The 21,008-nt window shown below is 33.2% G+C and overlaps 1 protein-coding gene across 4 annotated transcripts in view; it reads right to left on the bottom strand.

Moving 5' to 3' along the window:
• The window catches only part of LOC108749179, a 222,782-nt gene that overhangs the window by 24,563 nt on the left and 177,211 nt on the right, over positions 1-21,008 (bottom strand). For all 4 annotated transcript variants that reach the window (XM_018487725.1, XM_018487724.1, XM_018487723.1 and 1 more), the window contains one exon: positions 16,118-16,257. In XM_018487725.1, the coding sequence (XP_018343227.1) occupies positions 16,118-16,257 (140 nt within the window). The remainder of the gene's footprint in view (positions 1-16,117; positions 16,258-21,008) is intronic.

The following is a 21,008-nucleotide window of genomic DNA, read 5'->3' as shown; positions in this document are numbered from 1 at the left end:
TCTCAGATGAAAGGAAGGCAAAGGCGAGGGGAGAATTCGCACGAGAACCAGGAGAAAGGGGTGAAAATTTGTTTTGAATCTTTGGAATAACAGGAGTGTCTGTTTCGACGGATTTATTTACTTTTTTATTAATTTGAGATGGCTCGGAAGTAGGAATCTTAGGTGATACAGTTAAGGATTTTTTTGTAGGACTGACAAATAATTTTTTGAAGAATCCTAAACTAGAATTTCCACTTGACTCGACACTAAGAGCTACAGGGGTCGTATTCGATGTTTTTGAAATGACGATATTCGTATTGGAATTTTCAGATAAAGCAGTATTATTTTTATTTAAAATATCACTTTCAGGCGAAATTGATTCGAAGGAGGAACACTTACTTGGAAGAAGACGAGAAACGGGTGTTGAAGAAATACATTGACTCTTCATAGTGTTGATTTTGAGGGATTTTTCATCAGACTTTTCAGATGAGTCAGGTGAAGGTGGAATTGTTTTGAAGGAAAACGGTGGTGTATTTGTCAATCGCTTTGAAGCGACGATATGTTTACAGGCATTATTAGATAAATCATCATCACTTTCTGAACTATCAGTTTCATCGATTATGAACTGCCGGTGAATATGCTCCTCAAATTCAAAAACACTACACCAAAGGCAAAGAAAACGATTAGGGTGCTCGTTTATCTTAATACTTTTGTAAGCACGTATTGTGCAACTGTAATGTGCGACAGTGTAGCATCTACCATTGCAGCGACGTTCGTCGGTTATCGGTTCTAAGCAATATTTACAATGTGTATCTAAACTAATCGGATGTTTTGTGACACTGTATTTTTTCTGCATCGTAGACAAAGTAAGTGTCAACGAATCACTTGAGTTGATGATCACTAAAGTTTATCGTCGAGACTGTAACCTGTCGATACAGACATGACTGTGTTAGAAAGATGATGATAAACACAATCGAAATACGAACGTTATAAAAAACAATAAACATGTCCATCGATAGTTCAAGTAGAATTGCAAGCTCGTTACCTGTGAGACCACGTCCAATTTACAGAAAATCCTGTTTAATTTCACGAAGTGAATTTCCTGCTGAGAGTTGCTTAGCGGCTGGGATTATAAACTGTTCAGAGCAGTTCCACTGGTATTTTTGGTTAATAAGACAGTCATCGGAGACAAGAGAATCGATCGATATGCTACAAACGGCTAACTGCTCTAACTGCTCTATACTTATATATATAATTGCGGTATATATTCACTTAAAGATCTCAATGGTCCAGATCGTCAAATTTAATCGGTACAAATAGTTAACATGTACTTGAAAGAGCCACAATAAAGTTAAACTGAATGCTTTGAAAGACGTTAAGACAATAGAGAAACTTGAGAGACACGGTTGCGCGCTCGCGCGGTCTCGTCAGGAAACATGTCAATATTTCGGAACGTATAGGAATTTGCAAAAACTTACTGTCTTCTGTTTATGAAACTCTATTTACGTCGTTAAGACGTTTATTGTTTCCTTTTAAAATTTCTTACAGTAGAAAATTTATATATACTATATATATTGTATATGTGTATGCAACTCTTCTTTTATTAATATATCCATTTCTTTTTAAAATTGTTATTTTTTTAAATAAAAAAGTTATTATTTATTTATTACATTTTTATGCGTCCAAAGAGAGATATATTTTATTGTGTAAAATATTCTTCTTATTACTTTGCACACAATATAATAAAAATAAAATAACTAAATAGTTTTCTTATATATCTTGTTCATACAATATTTGATTATTATGCATCATATATTACGCAACAATATCGTTACATATACAAAAGTGCATTTATCGGAGGCAAAGGGAATAAGTAAGCTTGTTTTAAAATACTAACACAATAGATTTTTTGCTGGAAAATACAGAAAGAGGATTTCGTTTGCTTTCAGATCGAAAACCGCTGAGTTAGGTAAACGTTTGATTAAAGTTTGAGAATACGTTCCACGTTTTCACGAAGAGCGCTACGCACACTAGGAAATGCCGCTTTTGTCCCTAGAATATTTCCGCTTATTTCTTTATAGCCGGAATCCGCGCTATTTCTTTGGATAGACAGTGCTTATGTCTGGCCGGTCTTTGCAGTCGATCACGTTGCGTGTCAAGAATTCCTCGTGAGATTGCACGCGAATGTTCACGGAAGCTGGATCGATCTCGGAAAACGATAGCGGATATTTCCGTGAAAGTGCATATGAACGTACGAGGAATTTGCGAGGACAAATCGAATGCAGTAGTACATATTTACTGCACTGTCGCAACGACTAAGTTGCACGTATTCACAATTTTGTTTGTGTCGTTTTGTCAACGAAAGCGAATGACTGGGATTAAATATTGAGATTGAAAGATCAGATCGCAAAAAAATCGATATCCGAAAGATAGAATGCTGTTTTATATTTTAATTCTTAAATGGTAATAGGAAAGCTTGACACTTATGATTCTATGGAAAAATCAAGCTATTTTTTATGCATGCTTTAAGAGTAAAAAATTGGATTTATATGATTTTTCATAATGTATTGTAATATTTAGATCGTATTAACCTTTAAGATTCGTTTTCACAATATATGGTTACCTAAAGATTAAAGATTATCAACAGATTCATCAATGAAATTTATTCATGAATTTCTTCTTGGTTACCTTTAATCTTTAGATAACCATATATTGTGAAATCGGATCTAAGTGAGTAAGTCACAGCATCTCAAGTGTAGTTTTTTAAAACCTTGTTCTAAGTAAAAGAAAAATAAAAAGTATTGCCCAGATGCCCAGAAATTTTAAAGTTCATTATTTTTACAGTTTTCTATCCTATAAAAATAACTACTATATAATGTAAATTTAGTTATAATATAATATGCTAGTAAAAAATATAGCTATAACATAAAACTTTTCGGAGTGTTTTGAACGTTCTACCTATCAACTTGCGTATCTTTAATCCATCTACCTTATGTTTAAAAGTTAAAAGGATTAATCATTATTTCTCATCTGGATTTTTGTTCAAGTTTAAAATTTTGATTTTTTTATAGATGAATATAATAATAATGTGTTCGAATTAAGTTTGGGATATTTGTATTAGAGATATATTAGTGATACATTTCGCTAATGGGAAGGTATCTGAAATTTTAAACGATATGCCGCAGGAATGTGATATATAATATTTAAAATTAAAACAAAGCAAGACCGTGGACGATAGAACGTGGTAAATCGGTAAATGCAGTGTCTTGCCAGGCGAGCGTATATATTTGTAACTATAGCCGCTACTACCGGCAGTAAGTGAAGGCCAGCTCTTGTGGTTCAATTATATCGGGTAGTCGCGTTGTCCTCGGCAACAAAAGCAACGCTCCATCGAAGTATCGATATATTGTCAGAGAGGGGCCGATTAAGTGGGCCATTTCCGAGTGCTCGTTGCTCTGTCTATTGTTTCCGAGAGAGGTCCCATTTGCCACTCTCGTCCGCACATTCTCGCTGCCCGAGCGTGAGTGAAAACGACAAAAAAAAAAAAAAGAAAAAACAGACGGATGAATTTTTCAACGGACTGTTACACCGGATTACCTTGGTCAGGTGATCATTGTTGTTTATACCTTTTGTTGTTGTACTCGATAACAAGGGGCAGGTAAACATTTTTGAAGCGTTTTATGCAACCACTAGTTGCAAAATGTAATGAAGAGTTTTGCGAAGCGATAACTATTTTGTGCGACTAACGATGAGAGCCACATGAGATTAGTAGGATATTTTATTGGTTATCGTAACAATGACTCGCCAGAGTGTCAGGCATTTTAATTCTCTGCAATGTGTATCTTTTTTGGCTTAAGCGAAATTTTATTCTGAAATTTCTCCTAAAGACGGGCGGATTAAATGAAGATTTTAATATTTTACATTTAATATTTTTAACATTTCAATTAAAAAAATTATTTGGTAACAGAGATATTGGAAAGTAACTCTGAATTTTTTCACATTTTTTGAATACCTAGAAGATTGCCGTAATTGATAGCACAATAGATAAAAAATGCGTTAATAGAGATAGGATTCCATCATTTTGAACAGTAAAAAAATTTTGGTTAAAAAAAATCCGAATTGCAAACGGAGGTAATGAAAGATTGTAGACGGAGATTTAAGATACAATATCTACAAGAGAGTATCCATTACAGAATTTGCGAAGATTGATTAGCGTAATATTATTCCTCTAGTCATAATATGATAGCAGAAATTTCTAATACGTATCAAAATGATGGAAATAATGAAATTTTGTCTCTATTAGTGCATTTTTTATCTATCATGATATCAATTATGGCAATCTTTGTTCAACCTTTTAAGCAGCTTTTTCCCTTGCAGGCTGAAGCTCGTTCCAGAGAATCTAGACGAGGCTCGCTTTGATAAGGCTCATTAAATGAGAGTACATAAAAAGTACTTTGAGTGGCACGAATCAAATGAAATTATCTACGAACACGACTCTGCCATGCGGTAATACCACCTTTTTATAGACCATTATGTAATTATGAGCTCTTCGCTCACTTTGCCCTGCTAATTTTTTATGCACATTTGACTTTAATTGGAACATTTTAAATGAATAAAAGATTGGACGGAAGTTAAAGAGAAGCTTTTTGCAAGGAGGGCTATGGAAAGCTTTCTACTGCGTTTGAAAATTTATTGTCAGACACTTTCGAAGGTATTGCACTTGATTGCAAGTGAATGGATAACAGTGATTCCATTATGTTCTGTATAATTATAAATTATAATAATATTACGAGATATATTCGAAACAGTATGTGTTTGAATAATTATAAGTGGAAATTAGACCGATAGAAATAAATCAAATAAGAGAATCTTTAGATTTTCCATTGCAAATCGTGGTGTTTAATAGTATTCATACATAGATTACAAATTACTAGGTTTGTCTATATAAATTGCACGCCGATTTGATTTGTCGGATTTGAAACACAATCGTAAAATACTATTACAAATTATATTCATCGTTAATGTAATAATGATATTAATAATCATTTTAAAACACTGTAAAGAACTTATTATAAAAAATATCACTTCAGCCAGAGTTTGAACTCCTGACTTTCCGAAACGGACGTCTTACTAATTTGATCACCGAGGCATGTGGAGATAATTGTCGCGGTAATTATAGCAAGAAAATATTATTTTTTTCAAGGAAATATGTATACACAATAAAAATTAATCAAATAAAAAAAATTCTATCTTTAATTGAAGCGGATCTTGGTGTTTAATGTATGCATATGTGGTCGCAATCCTATATAGTTCCATGAATGACATACAAAATTGATCAGTCGATCTGTTGGGATTGCTTGCAGAGATTAGCGATTTTGAAAAGGAAGAAGAATATCTCAATATCCTTCGAGCACAAATTTATACGAGCAAAGAATATACTTTTCTATTGTTACAGCCCGATGAATGCTTTCCGGATGCGTATCGGATATTAGTTTCTAGAATCGAATTTCTTTATTTCGCAATGAAGTGCTATTACGATGACTCACATTTACGTTATACGTACGCGTACTTATCTGTGTAAAAGTGCGAAAGTGATATTAAAGGAGATTGCGTTGTACCTATGTGTTGCACGTATATTCCTTGGTTAAAATTGCAGCAAATAGTTCTTTTGCAATAAAGTTTATATAATATTTATTGTTAATATTTATTTATTTTATGTGAATTATAATTGTTGCAAAATTTTCATTGTGTAAGAAATTTAATTAATGATGCATGCAATAAAGAAATAAAAAGAAGGAGAAAAATCTAACTTTATTTTTTATAGTAATTAGGACTTGCTCAACTAAAGTAATCACCTTATCACTCGCAGTTAATAAAATCTGAGCTTAATTTTGCCATATTCGTGATACGGCAGCACGAGTGGCACGAGGATATTAACTCATGATAAAGTCCATAATCCTTGTTTACAAATTTATGAACGGATTGACAAGCGTAAAGCTTGACTGGCCGAGAAGAGACGCTTCACAGAAATTTGGAACAAAAGGGATCCTCGGCTCTGTCAAGTCAGGTCAAACACCGATACTGTATCGCTTCGTAACATCTTGACGTACGAAATCTGTCTACGATAACTATTAATACTACGTCAAGTGACATAAAAACAGAAACTTGCAAAAAACAGATCCGCATTCGAATCTATTTTTTTATATACAAATGCCAGAAATAAATTATTTATAAATTAAAGATTAAATTATAAATTATAAATTATAGATTAAGATGCGAGAGGATTTTTAATAAATAGGCTTTGGGATGCTAATTTGTAAAATTAAAGCGAAGAAAATATGCGTGTCTCTCTCTTTCTGCTTCTCTTTCTTTTTCTGATTTTGTATGTTAAATGGAGGATAAATTGGTTTTACAAAGGGAATCTCAAAAGTTCAATCCGAGTTTTTCGATGCCAATTTTTTGATTAAGGCCAAAAAATATACATATTGCGGTGTTTATTAACATGTGGCTTTGTTTTCAAATTATATATTTTTGAAAATATACGAAAAATTTAGAGATCGCGCTTATTTTTCAAGGAGAGCTTGTAAAAAAAAAAAATGTATGAAGATACAGAATGTGTCTTTGGCGGTTTAGTCCTTTCCGAATAGTGAGGTTCTCCGCATACCCGAGCTTGCATGCATGGCCGTTACATTCTGCTTATGCATTCCGAACGTGATCCCCGATAGACGGTCTGCATAGATGCGCGATCATCCTTTGAAGGGATAATGCAGAACTGATTATTACGGTCAATGAAATAATGTGGGAATGTTGTCGTATTGCATAATTATGTGATTGTAATTATTGCTTTGACGTTCTCGACTATTTCGTACTCTGCATTTACTCTATTTCCTTCCTCAAGTTAACTTCAGGTAATATCGATTAATTAATTGAAGCTTATAGTATTAGTATAAATCCTGTACGTTAAATGGAAATTTCAAAGATTAGCATTTAAAGGAAATCATATTAAAGATATAGACATACAAGTTTTCTGTAAAGAATTTATAAATTTTTTTAATTTTATGTATTGCTCTTTTTCTTTGTATTTTCTATAAACGATCTTATATACTTTTTTTTTTTAAAAAGAAAAATATGAAAAATAATAATATGAGCAAAATATAAAAAAAAGCTTATGTGGCTATGTATAAGTCACTTTATGGTCTATATGTATACCATAATGATCGTGTTATAATTAGATGAATAATTTTTTTTTAATTTTATAATGTCTTCAACTTAATACGAATTTTGTATACATATATATTTAAAATTTACAATTATTTTTCTTTTCTCAGCTTATCTTTTGATCCTATTTTTCTTTATTCTATTCACAGTATTATTATTTACAAAAAACATTTGTACTCGTTTATAAATATGTATGTGATGTTTGTGCGATCGCAGTATATTGACCTCAGATCCGTAGGTTCGTTAAATTTAAATGACTGTACGGATCAGTCATCTCTCTGGGGAATAAAGAATTTATTTCTTATGATTAAATATCGAAAGTAAGATAATTATATAGATATGCATATTATATTATTATACATTAGATGCATATTATAGAAGAAAGTTCGCATTATTGACTTTAATTAAATTCACGATACATATTTTTACCTATTTTTAGCGACTTTTAACGCACAAGATATATAGTTTTCAAGCATTATATCTATTTCTACCAATAAATTAACTTCAATCTCTTTTATCTTGTTCTAGTTCTAAGAATCAGAAAAAGATAAAAAGTAAGTTAAATCGAGATTAAAGTTAATTATTGGTAGAAATGGACATTAGGAAAAGCAAAACGGTCACGTAGAGTGTTCTCTCCTTCCCCGCTCTTCTATAGAAACGTATAAGAATCACTACGGAAAGTAGTTTCGGCTACTAATTTCTGGCACTTTAATCGTGTTACCGCATCTTCGATGCAGCCTAGAGAAATTATACGCAGCGGCGAGAGTTAATCGTCCGTTGCGAGGCGCGGAAAGCGGGCGGTAGATGGGGAGGTTCGCACTTAATTGCCGAATCTAAATTAACGGGAAGTCTTCGGAGCGGTCGTGCATGCGGTATCCGGCGCGTGTACGGGTTTCCAATTAAAAGTTGCTTGTTTTCTCTCTTGGCCGCGGCCTTCCTACCAACTTTTGGATACGACCGATCTTCTCTCGTAGGCCTTTCCGCCATCTAATTATCTCCACTTGGATATTAGGACGAGAAAACGTTTAATTTTTCGCCGCCTTCTTATATGTACGTGATTAACTGTCACCCGACGCGCGATACAAAGAGCATTTGTGATCTCAGTGACGTCGTGTATTGTAAAAGATCCCGAATAAATCCCGAATAAATTGTGAATTTAGCCATTTAAACTACAACCATGTCCACAATTATTAAGCATCCTAATTAATATTTTTCTAAAAAAATGATAAATTACTTTTCTTTTAACGACTCTTAGAATTATTTGACATGTATGCATGTATATTTTTTTTTAGAATTTATTAGATACTTAATGATGTTTATAAATGCCATGCTAGTATAACATGGTTAAAAGAAATAAAATCGATCGATCTCTACAAAGTTTTGACATCAATGAACTGAACATTTATGAGTTTACTTAAAGAAAAAGATCCATAATTTAAAATGCACTTTAAAACAAGACTTATAAATTGCAATTACGGAAAGATGAAGAAAAATAACAAAATTTATTTGCAAAAAAATTAGTGCAAAATTTAAAAAAATTGCAAAAGTTATAAAACAAAAGGGAAACATACTAAAATATTAAATATTAATAATTGTTATTAGCAAATAAAACTTGTATTTATTTTTATCAAAACGTACTAAGAATCACGAAACTTACAAGAGTGCTTAATAATTTTAGAGATGGCTATATAATGGCATGACGATTTGACAACTGATAAAATAGCATAATGTGTTTTATTGTAATATATTATATATTATTTAAAAAATGTGAATGTGAATTGGAAAATAGCCTAAGTTCTTTTTGTACATTAATGTGCATTTTACGTTGCGGGAATCGTAAAAAAATAATGTTTGGTGATACTTCTCTTTACTCTTTATCTATAATTTTATCAATTGCATGTCTCATTACAATTCTATTTATATTCTTATGATGTAATTTTCTTATAGTAGATATTACACGCTGCGTGAGTACGTTATTCGATGAAATATGAAAAGTAAAATTGACACATGTACTTAATACAATATATGTATATACTTAATTTTAAATAAATCATTCCTTCATATAAACTCACTTAATTTTAATGCATTTCTTAAATTGGGCCATGTAAATCATTACGATATTAAGTGCTTGTTAAAAATTGACGCTATCAGTAATGGATATTGAATTAAAGCTTCAAGGATCTAAGCGAGATTCCGCCCATCGCGAACTCGAGTTTGAATACCTCTGCTGCTGAAACGCCCATTTGCCTGGGCACGAGAATGATCTTAGCCAGTCGGCATCGAAATCGGTGGCGAGCTAGGACACCGGAGTATACCGAAGGATGCCGAGGGAGTTCTTCCGGTCACTTCAACTTTTGATGGCGGCATGCAATTGTCCAGGGCGCTATTCCTGCCCTGCTAACCCACCGTTTCACCGTTTCTCATCTCTTTCTCTTTCTATCTTTCTCACTATCCCGCTCTTTGACTCCGCGGCGATGTAATTAACTGCTGTCAGTGGCACGTGTGCTCCAAACGAGGCTACCAAGCGGGATGAGGCGGTCTGAGCAGGCGGCACAGGGTGGTGAGATCGTTGGTGGCGAGTGAGCGGGGTGGCGAGGGATAAAGCGGGTAAACGGAAGGGATGAAAATTTCGACTCCTACCTCCTTCTCACGCCATTGCCATTTTGTCTCCCTTCCCTCTCTGTCTCCTCTTCTCTCTCGTAGCCGGTCCCTTCTCGCTCCGCCGTGATCACATTCTCGCTTAAGCAACTAGCCCAACGTCGGGCTCACGCCCTTATCTATCCACTTACCCCACTTTCCCATCCCGGGCGTGAAATTGATCTTCGCTCTTTGTTCACGTGCTCGTCCGACAAGCGAAATTTTCGGAAACTTTCGAAAGCCGAAAAAGCAGAAGTGCGAGATTAGGACTGCGTTCGTTTTCTTTCGCAGCACTTATAAGCATCAGTTGTCTTTGTTAATATTTGATAAACAACAAGGATGAAATGGTGCTTAAAGCGTTGTAAGCGTAGAGTGAACGCAGCCTTATATAGATATATTTATATAGTGAGACGGAAGCTCGAAATAATATGGATTGTGGTACAGTGTGCGTTCTTTCACAACCAGAAAATCTCGATACAACAAATTTGAATAAAGAGAAAATAAAAAAAAAGAGATCTCTATAATAAACCTGAAAATATATATTTGCCATACATTTTTTCAAAGGAAGGAGTTTAGTTTAAGAGTTTATATTTTAATTCTATCATTGATTCTATTTTGAATCTTTCAACTGTGCTTTAAAAATAATATTTGTAGTGTGTAGTTCGTATGTATGTGTGTGTGTGTGTGTGTGTGTGCAAGGATTTTATAAAAAACGTCAATTAATGTGATGTATTGATATTTGAAAGTTGAAAGTCTGTCTTATTTTTAGAGTATTTTAATGTCGCGATGATTGATCGACAACTTCTTGCATATATAATGTATGCACCATACACTTTTTAAATAAAACAAATAAATGCCAAATTTGGTATAAAAGTATCAGACAAATGAAGATAGATGCTTTCATCGGGGATTTCATCGCAAGTTACAAATTGACGCGTCAACAAATTGGCAAGAATTATGCTTAACTCGATTTGTCCGGTCTGTCCTAGATATAGCGTTTGCATTAGAAAGCAGTTCTAGATTCCGTTTGCACGTACTAATAGTCAGTGATGGGACCGAAGCTTAAACTGTAATTATATCAACGACTGTCGCTGTTGAACGTAAAGCTGCTTCCATGTCCACGTGCAATTTATTTGCCGTTCTCGTGTGTAATTGGATCATTTCTGACTTACAATTAGTAGTTTGACGAACAATATCTGACTGAAGATGTCCAATGTGATTTAAATGATGCATGTATATTGATACGACATTATACAATACATTTGACGCCGTTAGATGCGAAAAGATTCATTATGCAATTTCTCATTAGTTCTAGCAAAATTCTATAATCATTTTTAAGAATATCGGCTACATTTTTATGTGAATTTATAATGATTCTGCATATTGCACGTTGAGATCCTTTTCTATCTCGAACATCATCATGAACAGAATCAGAGTAGTAATATTACTTTACCATATTAAATAACAAATAATTTAATAATTTTTTTTTATGCTAATAAGCGTCTTTATATAAAAATATTAATAATCAGATGTTAATGGAAATCTGTAAATAATTTCTTGCAAAAAAAATATTCTTATATTATACTTTTTATTAATTACAATATTTATGATATTTATAATATTATATTAAAAATATATAACGTACATTACGCACATCGTATAACGCGTAATGTAATATGCAGACTATAATTCGTCCATCATCATGTGGATTTGTCACAACAGCCAACAGGATCGGGCTCTCAATTGGACGTATCCTATGTCTGAATAGTAATGGTCAACGACAGGTCAAAGGCAACCTGCGATACTCTCTGGTTTAAAGGACAAAGGAAACGCAATTCTCTCATGCAATTTCCTCGCTGACGCCGAATGAAGTGCTGGAATTTGGCACTTCAAAGACCGCAGGAATGGCATTGTCATTCTAGTGGTATCTACTTTTCATTCCCTTCTTGTTAGCTTTTTGTCATGCCTTATCGATCGTGCGGTTAATATTATCTGGCTCTAGCATGTGAGATATGAAAATCGAGGTTAGCAATAATATAATACCTTTTTATACACGAACGATACGCTTACGATAACGTAAAATTCCTTTTCCAATTCTACGGTATTTATTAAAACACAGTTTTATATATTAATTAACTGTGATTGAATTATTGTTGCTTTATATGATATTTGTATTATTAGTAAATTTTTTTTTTTAATTTTCTGCTCATGGAAAGAACGGTTTTGCTGAAGCATTAAAAAATTTAGATATAGGTACAGATATAAAAAAATAATTATGCTAAATTATTAAAATATGATGGATGCTCAGACAGAATGATAATAGGGTTCAAAAAGTTTTGACATACCAGCTCAAGCGTTCAATATAATTATTTTGATGAATTAATAAAACTATTTTTAGATTTATATCTACCTAAATTTTTAGATACTTCAACAAAATTCTTTCCATGTAACTTGTACTTAAAATAAATTTTCATAGAATATCTCTTATCTCTTTATGTATTAGTTTCACTGTACTGTGTTATTAAATTGTCTACTAATTAATACATATCGTTAAATACATTTATCGATGTTGGAAATTGGTAGGATATTAAAGGTAAAATAGGATGTGCTGCGCAATACTATCTTCTTTCCTGTATATTACAGCAAAATGTAAATAAATGAATAATAGAAATATAATTTCACGAGATTAATGGCAGATACATGAGTAATCAATTTAATCAAATCGTCCGATGCATAATCGGGCTTTATTTCTTGACAATTTAACACGTTTTAATCGAGAGTTATTACTTGGTTATACGCGCAATCGTCGACGAATTTCGACGCGGCGATCTCATTATTTTGTTGCGACGTGTGTATGATATCGAGCCCTTTCAGGCAAAATTGATTACCGCAGTAATCTATCCTTGTCCAACGGATAGACGAAGGGTGTTGCAGATTGCACACGTACTCTCTTCAATCATTTGCTCTCGTCTCGTATAAACGATCGGCCCGATTTTTAACTTTCGAACAAATTCCGATCGTATTAATTGCTCCTGCGTTATTTCGTCGGAACAACGTCGAGCGCGTAGCATTTATCGTCGGGAGAAGCAGAGGAAATTAATTTGGATCTCTCTCCCTTTTTTTTTTATTACGACTGCGGCAGTTTGACAACCTCTGACAAACGGCTAACCGCGTTGGATCGACATAGTTGTTGAGTTTACCCTGCAGGCAATTCAGGTCTAATTGTGATCGGCCGACAGTGGCCGTACTGACAATTACACGACGAGATTTCTGTTGACGCGCTCACGGTTATCATTAAATTTGACTCTCTCTCTAATTGCCTACGTTCGCAAACGGCGCGAGGAAAGAGGTTGAAATGAATCGGATTGCATTATTTATTGAGTGCCGTGATGTATCATCGCAAAATTGTTTATTTCGCATGAAAGTATTTATAAATACTTCGAAATAAAAATTATATAGAGGAAAGGAAGTGATTGTGGCACAAGTGATAGGTTGTGGAATATTACAATAATTTTTATAGTTTGTACTGCATTCTGGGGTCAACCATAAAACTTACTTCGCAGTCTGCTTGGACGTTATAATATGGCTACTAGTCATTAGTGTTTACTGCGTTGTTATAAAAGCTGCATTTCAGTTTTGCATGTAACAAACAGTTTTTACAGATGTGTACTCTTTACGTAGAAAGAACGATTTTGCTGAAAGATTTAAAATTTTGCTGAATACAGATCTAAAAATAACTTTGTTGAACCATCGAAATAATTTTAATGGAAACTCAAACTAATTGTTAGAACATACAAATTTTTTACATGCTCATCATTTTTTAGTTTTCAACACAATTACTTTAATGAGCTAACAAAATTATTTTCAGATCTGTGTTCAGCAAAATTTTACACTTTTCAGCAAACCGTTCTTTCCGTATATGTAATTTTGAAAAATATATTGGTATTAATTTTGTAATTTCAGTCTCTCTCTCTCTCTCTCTCTAGCTTCGAGGCCTCAAATGTTGCTTTCAAATGATATAATTGAACCAAATTTAGTAACAAAATGTGAATGTATCCGACGTGTAAAATACTGTATATTAGTTGGTAATATTCCATATTTGTTTTTTCTTATTCCATAACTGCAATATCCTTTTTCTCCTTTTCAGTTTTTTGTAAATTATGTTCATTTTGTATCTAAAGAAGTTCTATCTATAACATAATTAGTATTACTTTATGGCTAATAAATTTGTATCAAAAGTAATTATGTTATATGATTATCTATTTATTAAGTTATTTTAATAAAACAAAGTGATGATACTCCATAACTCTTCCTTTCCTTGATATAAATGTATGTAAGATTATTTATACAAGTACTACTTTTTATTATCAAGAAAGATATCGTATCTGGTAGCTATTGTTGTCAAGATAGCTTTTAATTCGACTTCATCATTATTATTCATCAAACAGCATTTTTGCACAAAGCTCTTATGATTTCTTATAAAATAATAATCAAGGCTGCAAGCGTAGCCGCAAGCTACAAGTCTAATCGCTCTTTTGTTTGCTGTATTATAAGCACAAATATTCTATTTAAGCTGCAAGCTTCACGAACGGAATTTCCAAACAGAATTGCGAGGTGCATTGCGACTGGCATTATGCAAGCAAATGTAATAACGATGAACATAGAATTCGTAATACTTTTATATTTCTTCATTTTACTCTGTTTTACAAATGTATAGTTAAAATTTGTCAACGTGCTACATATCGGAGAATCGTACAGACCGCGCTTTTTCTCTTAAAATTGTTATAGCATTAATAATTTCTGATTCCTGAACAATCGAAAATTAAAGACCTTAAAGTGAAAAATCTGGTATATTCAGAATTATGTACAGGTACAATAAAAATTTTATTTTTTGAAAGATAAAGTTAACTTTTCAAAAGTGAAACATCTGATTTAAATAAAGCTTCTGACTTTTATTAAAGCACTGAGAGAAATGATTTTGTTATAGGCACAAATCAAGAGAAAATAAATGTGATATTTTTAAAAAAAACGATCAATTTGTTATGATTGCAAATTAATTGCAATTAATTCAATGTAACAAATAATCAATAGTATCGCTAGCAAGTAAGAGGCTTATATATATATATATATAAGTCATAGACGGTTGTAGAGTCTCAAATCGTAAGAAATTAACCAAGTATTCTAGCAAGTATTCTCCCTATATTTGACTGTGCTTGGTCAGTTTCCTACGACTTAAGACTCCACGATCATCTACAATTTATTTCTATATAAACAAGCCTAAAGTCTATCCAAAAGATAGGTCCTGTATAGTTTGCTTCTGTTATTAATAATTGATTGATATAGCAGACTAGTAACAATTATAACAACAAAATTTGTTGTCACATATTTACCGATTACTTGTTAAAGGTACTACTAACTTGTTAAATTAACAAAATCCTTTCTTTCAGTGAGTATCTTGTCAATATGTCTCATATTGCATAATCTTGCAGCATATTGCATAATCCTTGCTACATTTTTAATCTTTTGCACATGACAGGCTGTATTAGATTACAGATATTGATCTTCCAAAGATTCATAATTTGCATGATCTGTCCTCGTTTTATCATTATTGTATTTCACTGTATCGGCCTAATTCTCTTCCAGGTCATCGCAAGGGTTGAGCAAGGGGAATAAAATGAAAGAAGAGGTGGACCCTTATTCGGCTGGGATGCAATTTCGTGGTATTAATGTTGCAAGAGCGTCAACCGCGAGCGGTCGGTGCGCTGAGGACTCTCTCTCTAGCTTTCCTCTCCATAGACAAACCATTCTATACTCGACCTGTTTTCGCGACGAACGAAATTGCACGAGAAAATTTGTACTTTCCGGGGGTAGCCTGCCATTCTAGCGGACGATATATTTTTAAAGAATACTTAATTTAGTATATACAGTTCTGGAATAAATTTAATACAAAGTGACTGTAAAAGTAACTATTAAATTAGTTACTAGTTATAAAAAAAAGTAATTAAATTAAGTTACAGTTATAAATGGAAAGGAAAAAAATAAAGTTAAGTTATAGTTACTGAAAAAAACTTACTCTAACTGTAACTTCGATACAAGTAACGAGTTACCAACCCTGTGAATAACGTATGATGTACATGCCGTATGCATACAGTTACACACAAGCATAACTTCCTCCGTGTGTATAATATATGTGCATCATACAATGACGATATACGCGCGCTGTTCGGCGCATGTATTCATATTAAACGTACATATTTGCGTGTCGTCAACTATATGTACTTACTATTCCAGGACTGTTGAATTGGCAGGGCAGCAACGCGTTTCTGCCAGTTTGCGCTAAAACATCCTTGATGAATTTCGGCCTCGCACGAGGGTCAACTGAGTCGGTCTCTTTTGTCGAACCGCCTCGTTCAATTGCGCCATCTGTAAATATTCAGTAGAGAACTTTTACACCAACAATGCATGATCTTAGCAGAAGAATCGATTTTTTTAAATCGTCTTGAATCGTAACTACAAGTTTCGAGTCATCAAAAAAATCAAATGTCAAAGAATCGATTCGACAGAGATCAATCTAAAAAATCAACGTAGTTAATTGCTTACATCTTTTATATCATTTTTATGAACATAATGTAATGTTAGATTTATTTTTTATTTCAAAAAGTGGAACTTCTCCTTTTTCTCTAGGGAGACTATTCCACTGGGCTTTTTGGCTCATATTCACTGAAAACAAGGAGAACATGATATCTGGGGAGCACTCGCTTGGGATTCCAAACTAATTGTTCGGATTTCGGTGATAATTATATAAATTAGATAGGAAAGATAAAGATTTCCTTGTCTAATTAAATAATATTCGTTAAACCTTTGGGCAATCTCTGAATTCTCCTGTTCAGCATTCAGTAGCTAGAAATGGCTGTCAAATCGTTTTCAGTTTTAACGAGCTGTTAGTTTTCAATGGGTACTCAATTGAACATTTGTTAACAAGAGAATTCGATAAAAGTTGACGTAGAGTTTGAAGTCGGAAATAGATTTTGAAGTAGACAGGTCAAGAATATATCGAGTGTCCCGAACATTTTCGAGAGTTGAAAAAAAGGATTTGATTTGATAAAAATTTATCACTAAATTTTCCAAGTATTATTTATCAATAATTAAAGATTTGTTAACAATTTAAGGTTTGCATCATAAAATTGAAAAAGGATTTAAAAGATTTCGTTTATACGCCTGCGATATTACAGAAATAATTTTGGTTTTCATAATAAAGTAAAATTTTTATCAAATAGTTAACATAATTGCATATTGATTGTATATTATGAAAATATATTTCTCTATACTCGGAAAATTGATGTTTTCAATATTTTATTTTTCTTTCATTATATTAATAATAATTTCCAATCACGCTTGCATTATATAATACTATAAGCGCACATTCTCCTTCTTCCGTTGAGCGCGCCGCTTCGAATTTCATAACATTCGAACGAACGGAAAATGATTATTGTATAAAAGGATGATTAATGTAATTATTGTATTCAATAATACGTGCAATATAATATAATAATGGTTTATTTTTAAACGCGTTTACGTAATAGTCGAAACTTGATACATGTTATTTGTTTTGTTTGTCGAAATTATAATAATATTTGAATTTAATACACCAATATAATCCGAAATATTAGATCCACATATAAGTACAATCTGAATGTATGTATTTCACTAAAATTTCATTGTTAATGAACACATTCGAATATCGTGCAATTATCGTGTGTTCTTGCAACGGCAGATTTTATTATATAATAACTCCTCTTTAGTAAGAAAATATTTTTAATGCAATTTAAAATTTGCATTATACTTTTAAAGAAAATTTTGTTAAATCTGTATTAAAGGATTTTAACGAAAAAAAAATTATGTATCAATGCTATTAGAGAACTTTTAATAGAATTTTCTTTAGTTAAATACAATTTTACCTCAACATATTTAACACGTGACTTAATTGTCAAGTTCACTTGTAGTGGAAAATTACAATTAGTTGGTTAAAATTTAATTAGTTAAGCGGCCTGTGACCTCGCTTTGCTGGATGTTAGGAGTCACATCCGCGTTTATCTCTTCATTATTACAAGAAGTCATCTGAGCAGTCAGCGCGCACGTGTTTGAACTAAAGCGTAGAGATTCCGGCTTTCCCTCTGGCGTTTACACCTATATTCAATATAGACCGAGGATATTGGAGATTACGTTACCATACATGTGTATGATTAGTTCAGATTAGAACCGACTGAATCGGTAATGGCTGTGTCGCGTATTGCGTAGATCCATTCGATCGTGCCGTAAGTTCGATTCGCGTTCCCGTTCGCGTGCACGCTACAAACAATGGATAAAGAGACGAGAGGAAATTACATCGACGCCGCTCATAGCAATCTCAGCGCTGTAATCCGTAATAGCATATTAAAATGCCGGGCGGACGGTCATTTGTATGTCGCCGCGATATCGGATACGCTATCGATCGAATATTTATAATGGACATTTATAATGGGTGCGATATCTTGTCGCATTGAGAGCGTAATATCGTCGCATTATGGACAAAGCACGTATCAAATATCGGTTCACGTTGATATCGGAGGATACTGATGACGAGGAGAAATTCGCTAAAATACATATTATTCGGCCAAATCTATTAAAAAATGTAAGGTATAGAATTTATTACTATTGATCTTAAACTCCAAAAATTTCGTAAAAATAAAGTTTGTATAAAGCAAGATATTTGCATACATTCTGGGTATGTGTTAAAAAATATATGATTAAATGACTCAATTATTTCAAAACGTAGACATTAAATCTGAAATGTCCACTTAAATAGTCTTAGCATTATACATTTAAAAATTATCTTCAAATGTTTTGAGAAGACTTATTTTTGTTTATAAAATTTTTCATTTTATTTATTTACGTCACTTCTTGCGTTACTATGTGTTCTATTTTTCTTATAAGTTTCTTCCTGTACTCTCTCAATTCCGAATGTGTAAAAGAGAAGTATTTATTACCGTCACTCCAGTTTTCAATCGAAAACTTCAGCTTTTTTAACAAACCTCCGGTTCTCCAGCAGACGGAATAATTTCCAATTAACAGTTATAAATTTTGATGATTTTTTTTAAGTATACACATCGCTTTTTCCCTAAGAAGCTTTTTTTTTCTTTTAAAGAAAAATTATGACAAAGTATTAATTTTGACAGTAGCGATCGAGCCTCTGGTAAGATAGTGGTAATCTTTGTCAAAGGAGAATCAAATCTGATGATCTTAGATAGCACTATAAAAAAGTAACAATTTCGATAGTAATTAGCGTCGTCTATTTCTAAGCAGCGGAATAGCAGTCGAACTGCGAAAATAGTGCTATATCGTCTACACGTGTAGCTAAAACGTATAAATAAGATTATTATAGAAAGCGAACACTACGCACAAAAGTACATTTATAAAGTAATAATTTTTGATTGTGAACTAATTGTAAATATTTTCGTCAAGCAAAAGATAATCAGCGTCAGTACAAAATCAGTACTAAAAATTCCGATAGAAGATCCGATCTTTAATTCTGCTAATTGGGTTCTGTTAGTTTTATAGAGCTGCAGAATAAATAAAAATTGTTGAACGATAATAATTTCGTACGTTTCGGTTAGTCTTCCAATCTTCTTCAGCGATAATAGACGCAAAATATTATATATTTAGTATTGCTTGTTGTCTACGCATACAAAATTGGAAGATGTTAATCAATTTTTTGCAGTATCCAGGAAAGTCACAATAAGTTATCTGTCGAGAATCTCTCCCATACCAGTTACAAAGCTAAAATTTACAATGTCTGTGCCTTTAAAAACGAAATCAAATAAATATTTTAACATGGAAAAATAAATGAAGAGATTGATGATTAGATTTGATTACAGATGATTAATGCTATTATTCTGTTGTTTTATATTAATCATCTCTGATTAATCAATCTCTTATTGTAATTCCGCTCATTATCTAATATTTTAACGTCAAATTAACACGAATTTTTTAATTGTATATAATGAGTCTGGCGATATATGGTTTGTCATCAGACTAAATCATGAAAAGACTTTAAAAAGATTGCGTTACGTTTGAAAAAATACGTTGATTAACTCTTTATCGTGTGTGACATCTTGTTTCCTCCAGAGGATCTGTCGCTTGACAAACTGTCGTTATCTATCTCGGTGGATCGCTCGTGATTTGCTGCTTACTCGAATTGACTTTAATACATGAGTCAAGGTACAAATGGGATTGAACAAGCATGAGAATGAATCGTCGAAGATCCGTGAGTACTTAAGTAGATATCGCAAATCCATTTCATGTTTCACTCGACAATAGCTGAAGTTTCTCCTTTGTGAATCGATTTGCTGCGTCCGCCTTTCCGACGCCCATCATTTCGTACTTTTTCGCTATTACGTCCAGTCCGATCCTGCGAAAACTTTAGTTGATTGTCTCGCGATTTATATCGTAAATCGTTTTCAAGACATTGCAATACATCTGTTCACGCATTGTCAGTTCCGTAGGTTATTACTCGTGTAGGTTAGAGATAACAGTTATGATATAAGATAAATACGAATCGCTAAATTTTTGCGATTTTTTAATTATCTAATTAGATCACATTTTTATCAGTATATTAATAAAGTGTAATGTTTAGTTTTCGAGAAATAAGAGAGTGTTTCTTTAAAAGACCTATATCAGTATCGGCAAGTTTCTCTCTCGTAGAATTTTGACAAAATCGCTCGTGGCCAGATTCTGTTATAAGGTTTCCAGTGCAAGTTTATGCTTCGACCGCTGGTCGCTTCCGGGCCGATTAACGAAGGTCTGTGTGTAACGACTTGGCGTGAGCACCGAAGTACATCGTAAACTGTATTGCGTTGGTCCGAGAGAATATTATACACCGTTGACGTGGGTTGCCAGTGACGCGTGCAGCCGAGCTGCATCATGGGATCGAGATACTCATGTCTAGCGTCGGAGCTAGATGGAATTTTTATGACCGAATGTGTTAAAAATATTATCGCGTCATGGGACAGGCAGTTTTCCTCGCGAAAAGCGTCGGCAGGCTCATTCGGAATGTATTGGACAATGCCTATGGCCGCGCACCGGCGCGGCGTGACGCGACGCGGCGCGCTACATATGTCGGAGTGATAAAGTATTCT

The sequence above is a fragment of the Trachymyrmex septentrionalis genome, unplaced genomic scaffold, assembly GCF_001594115.1.
Source record: "Trachymyrmex septentrionalis isolate Tsep2-gDNA-1 unplaced genomic scaffold, Tsep1.0 scaffold27, whole genome shotgun sequence".
NCBI classification, from domain to species: domain Eukaryota; kingdom Metazoa; phylum Arthropoda; class Insecta; order Hymenoptera; family Formicidae; genus Trachymyrmex; species Trachymyrmex septentrionalis.
This window is presented reverse-complemented; position numbering and strand designations above follow the sequence as displayed.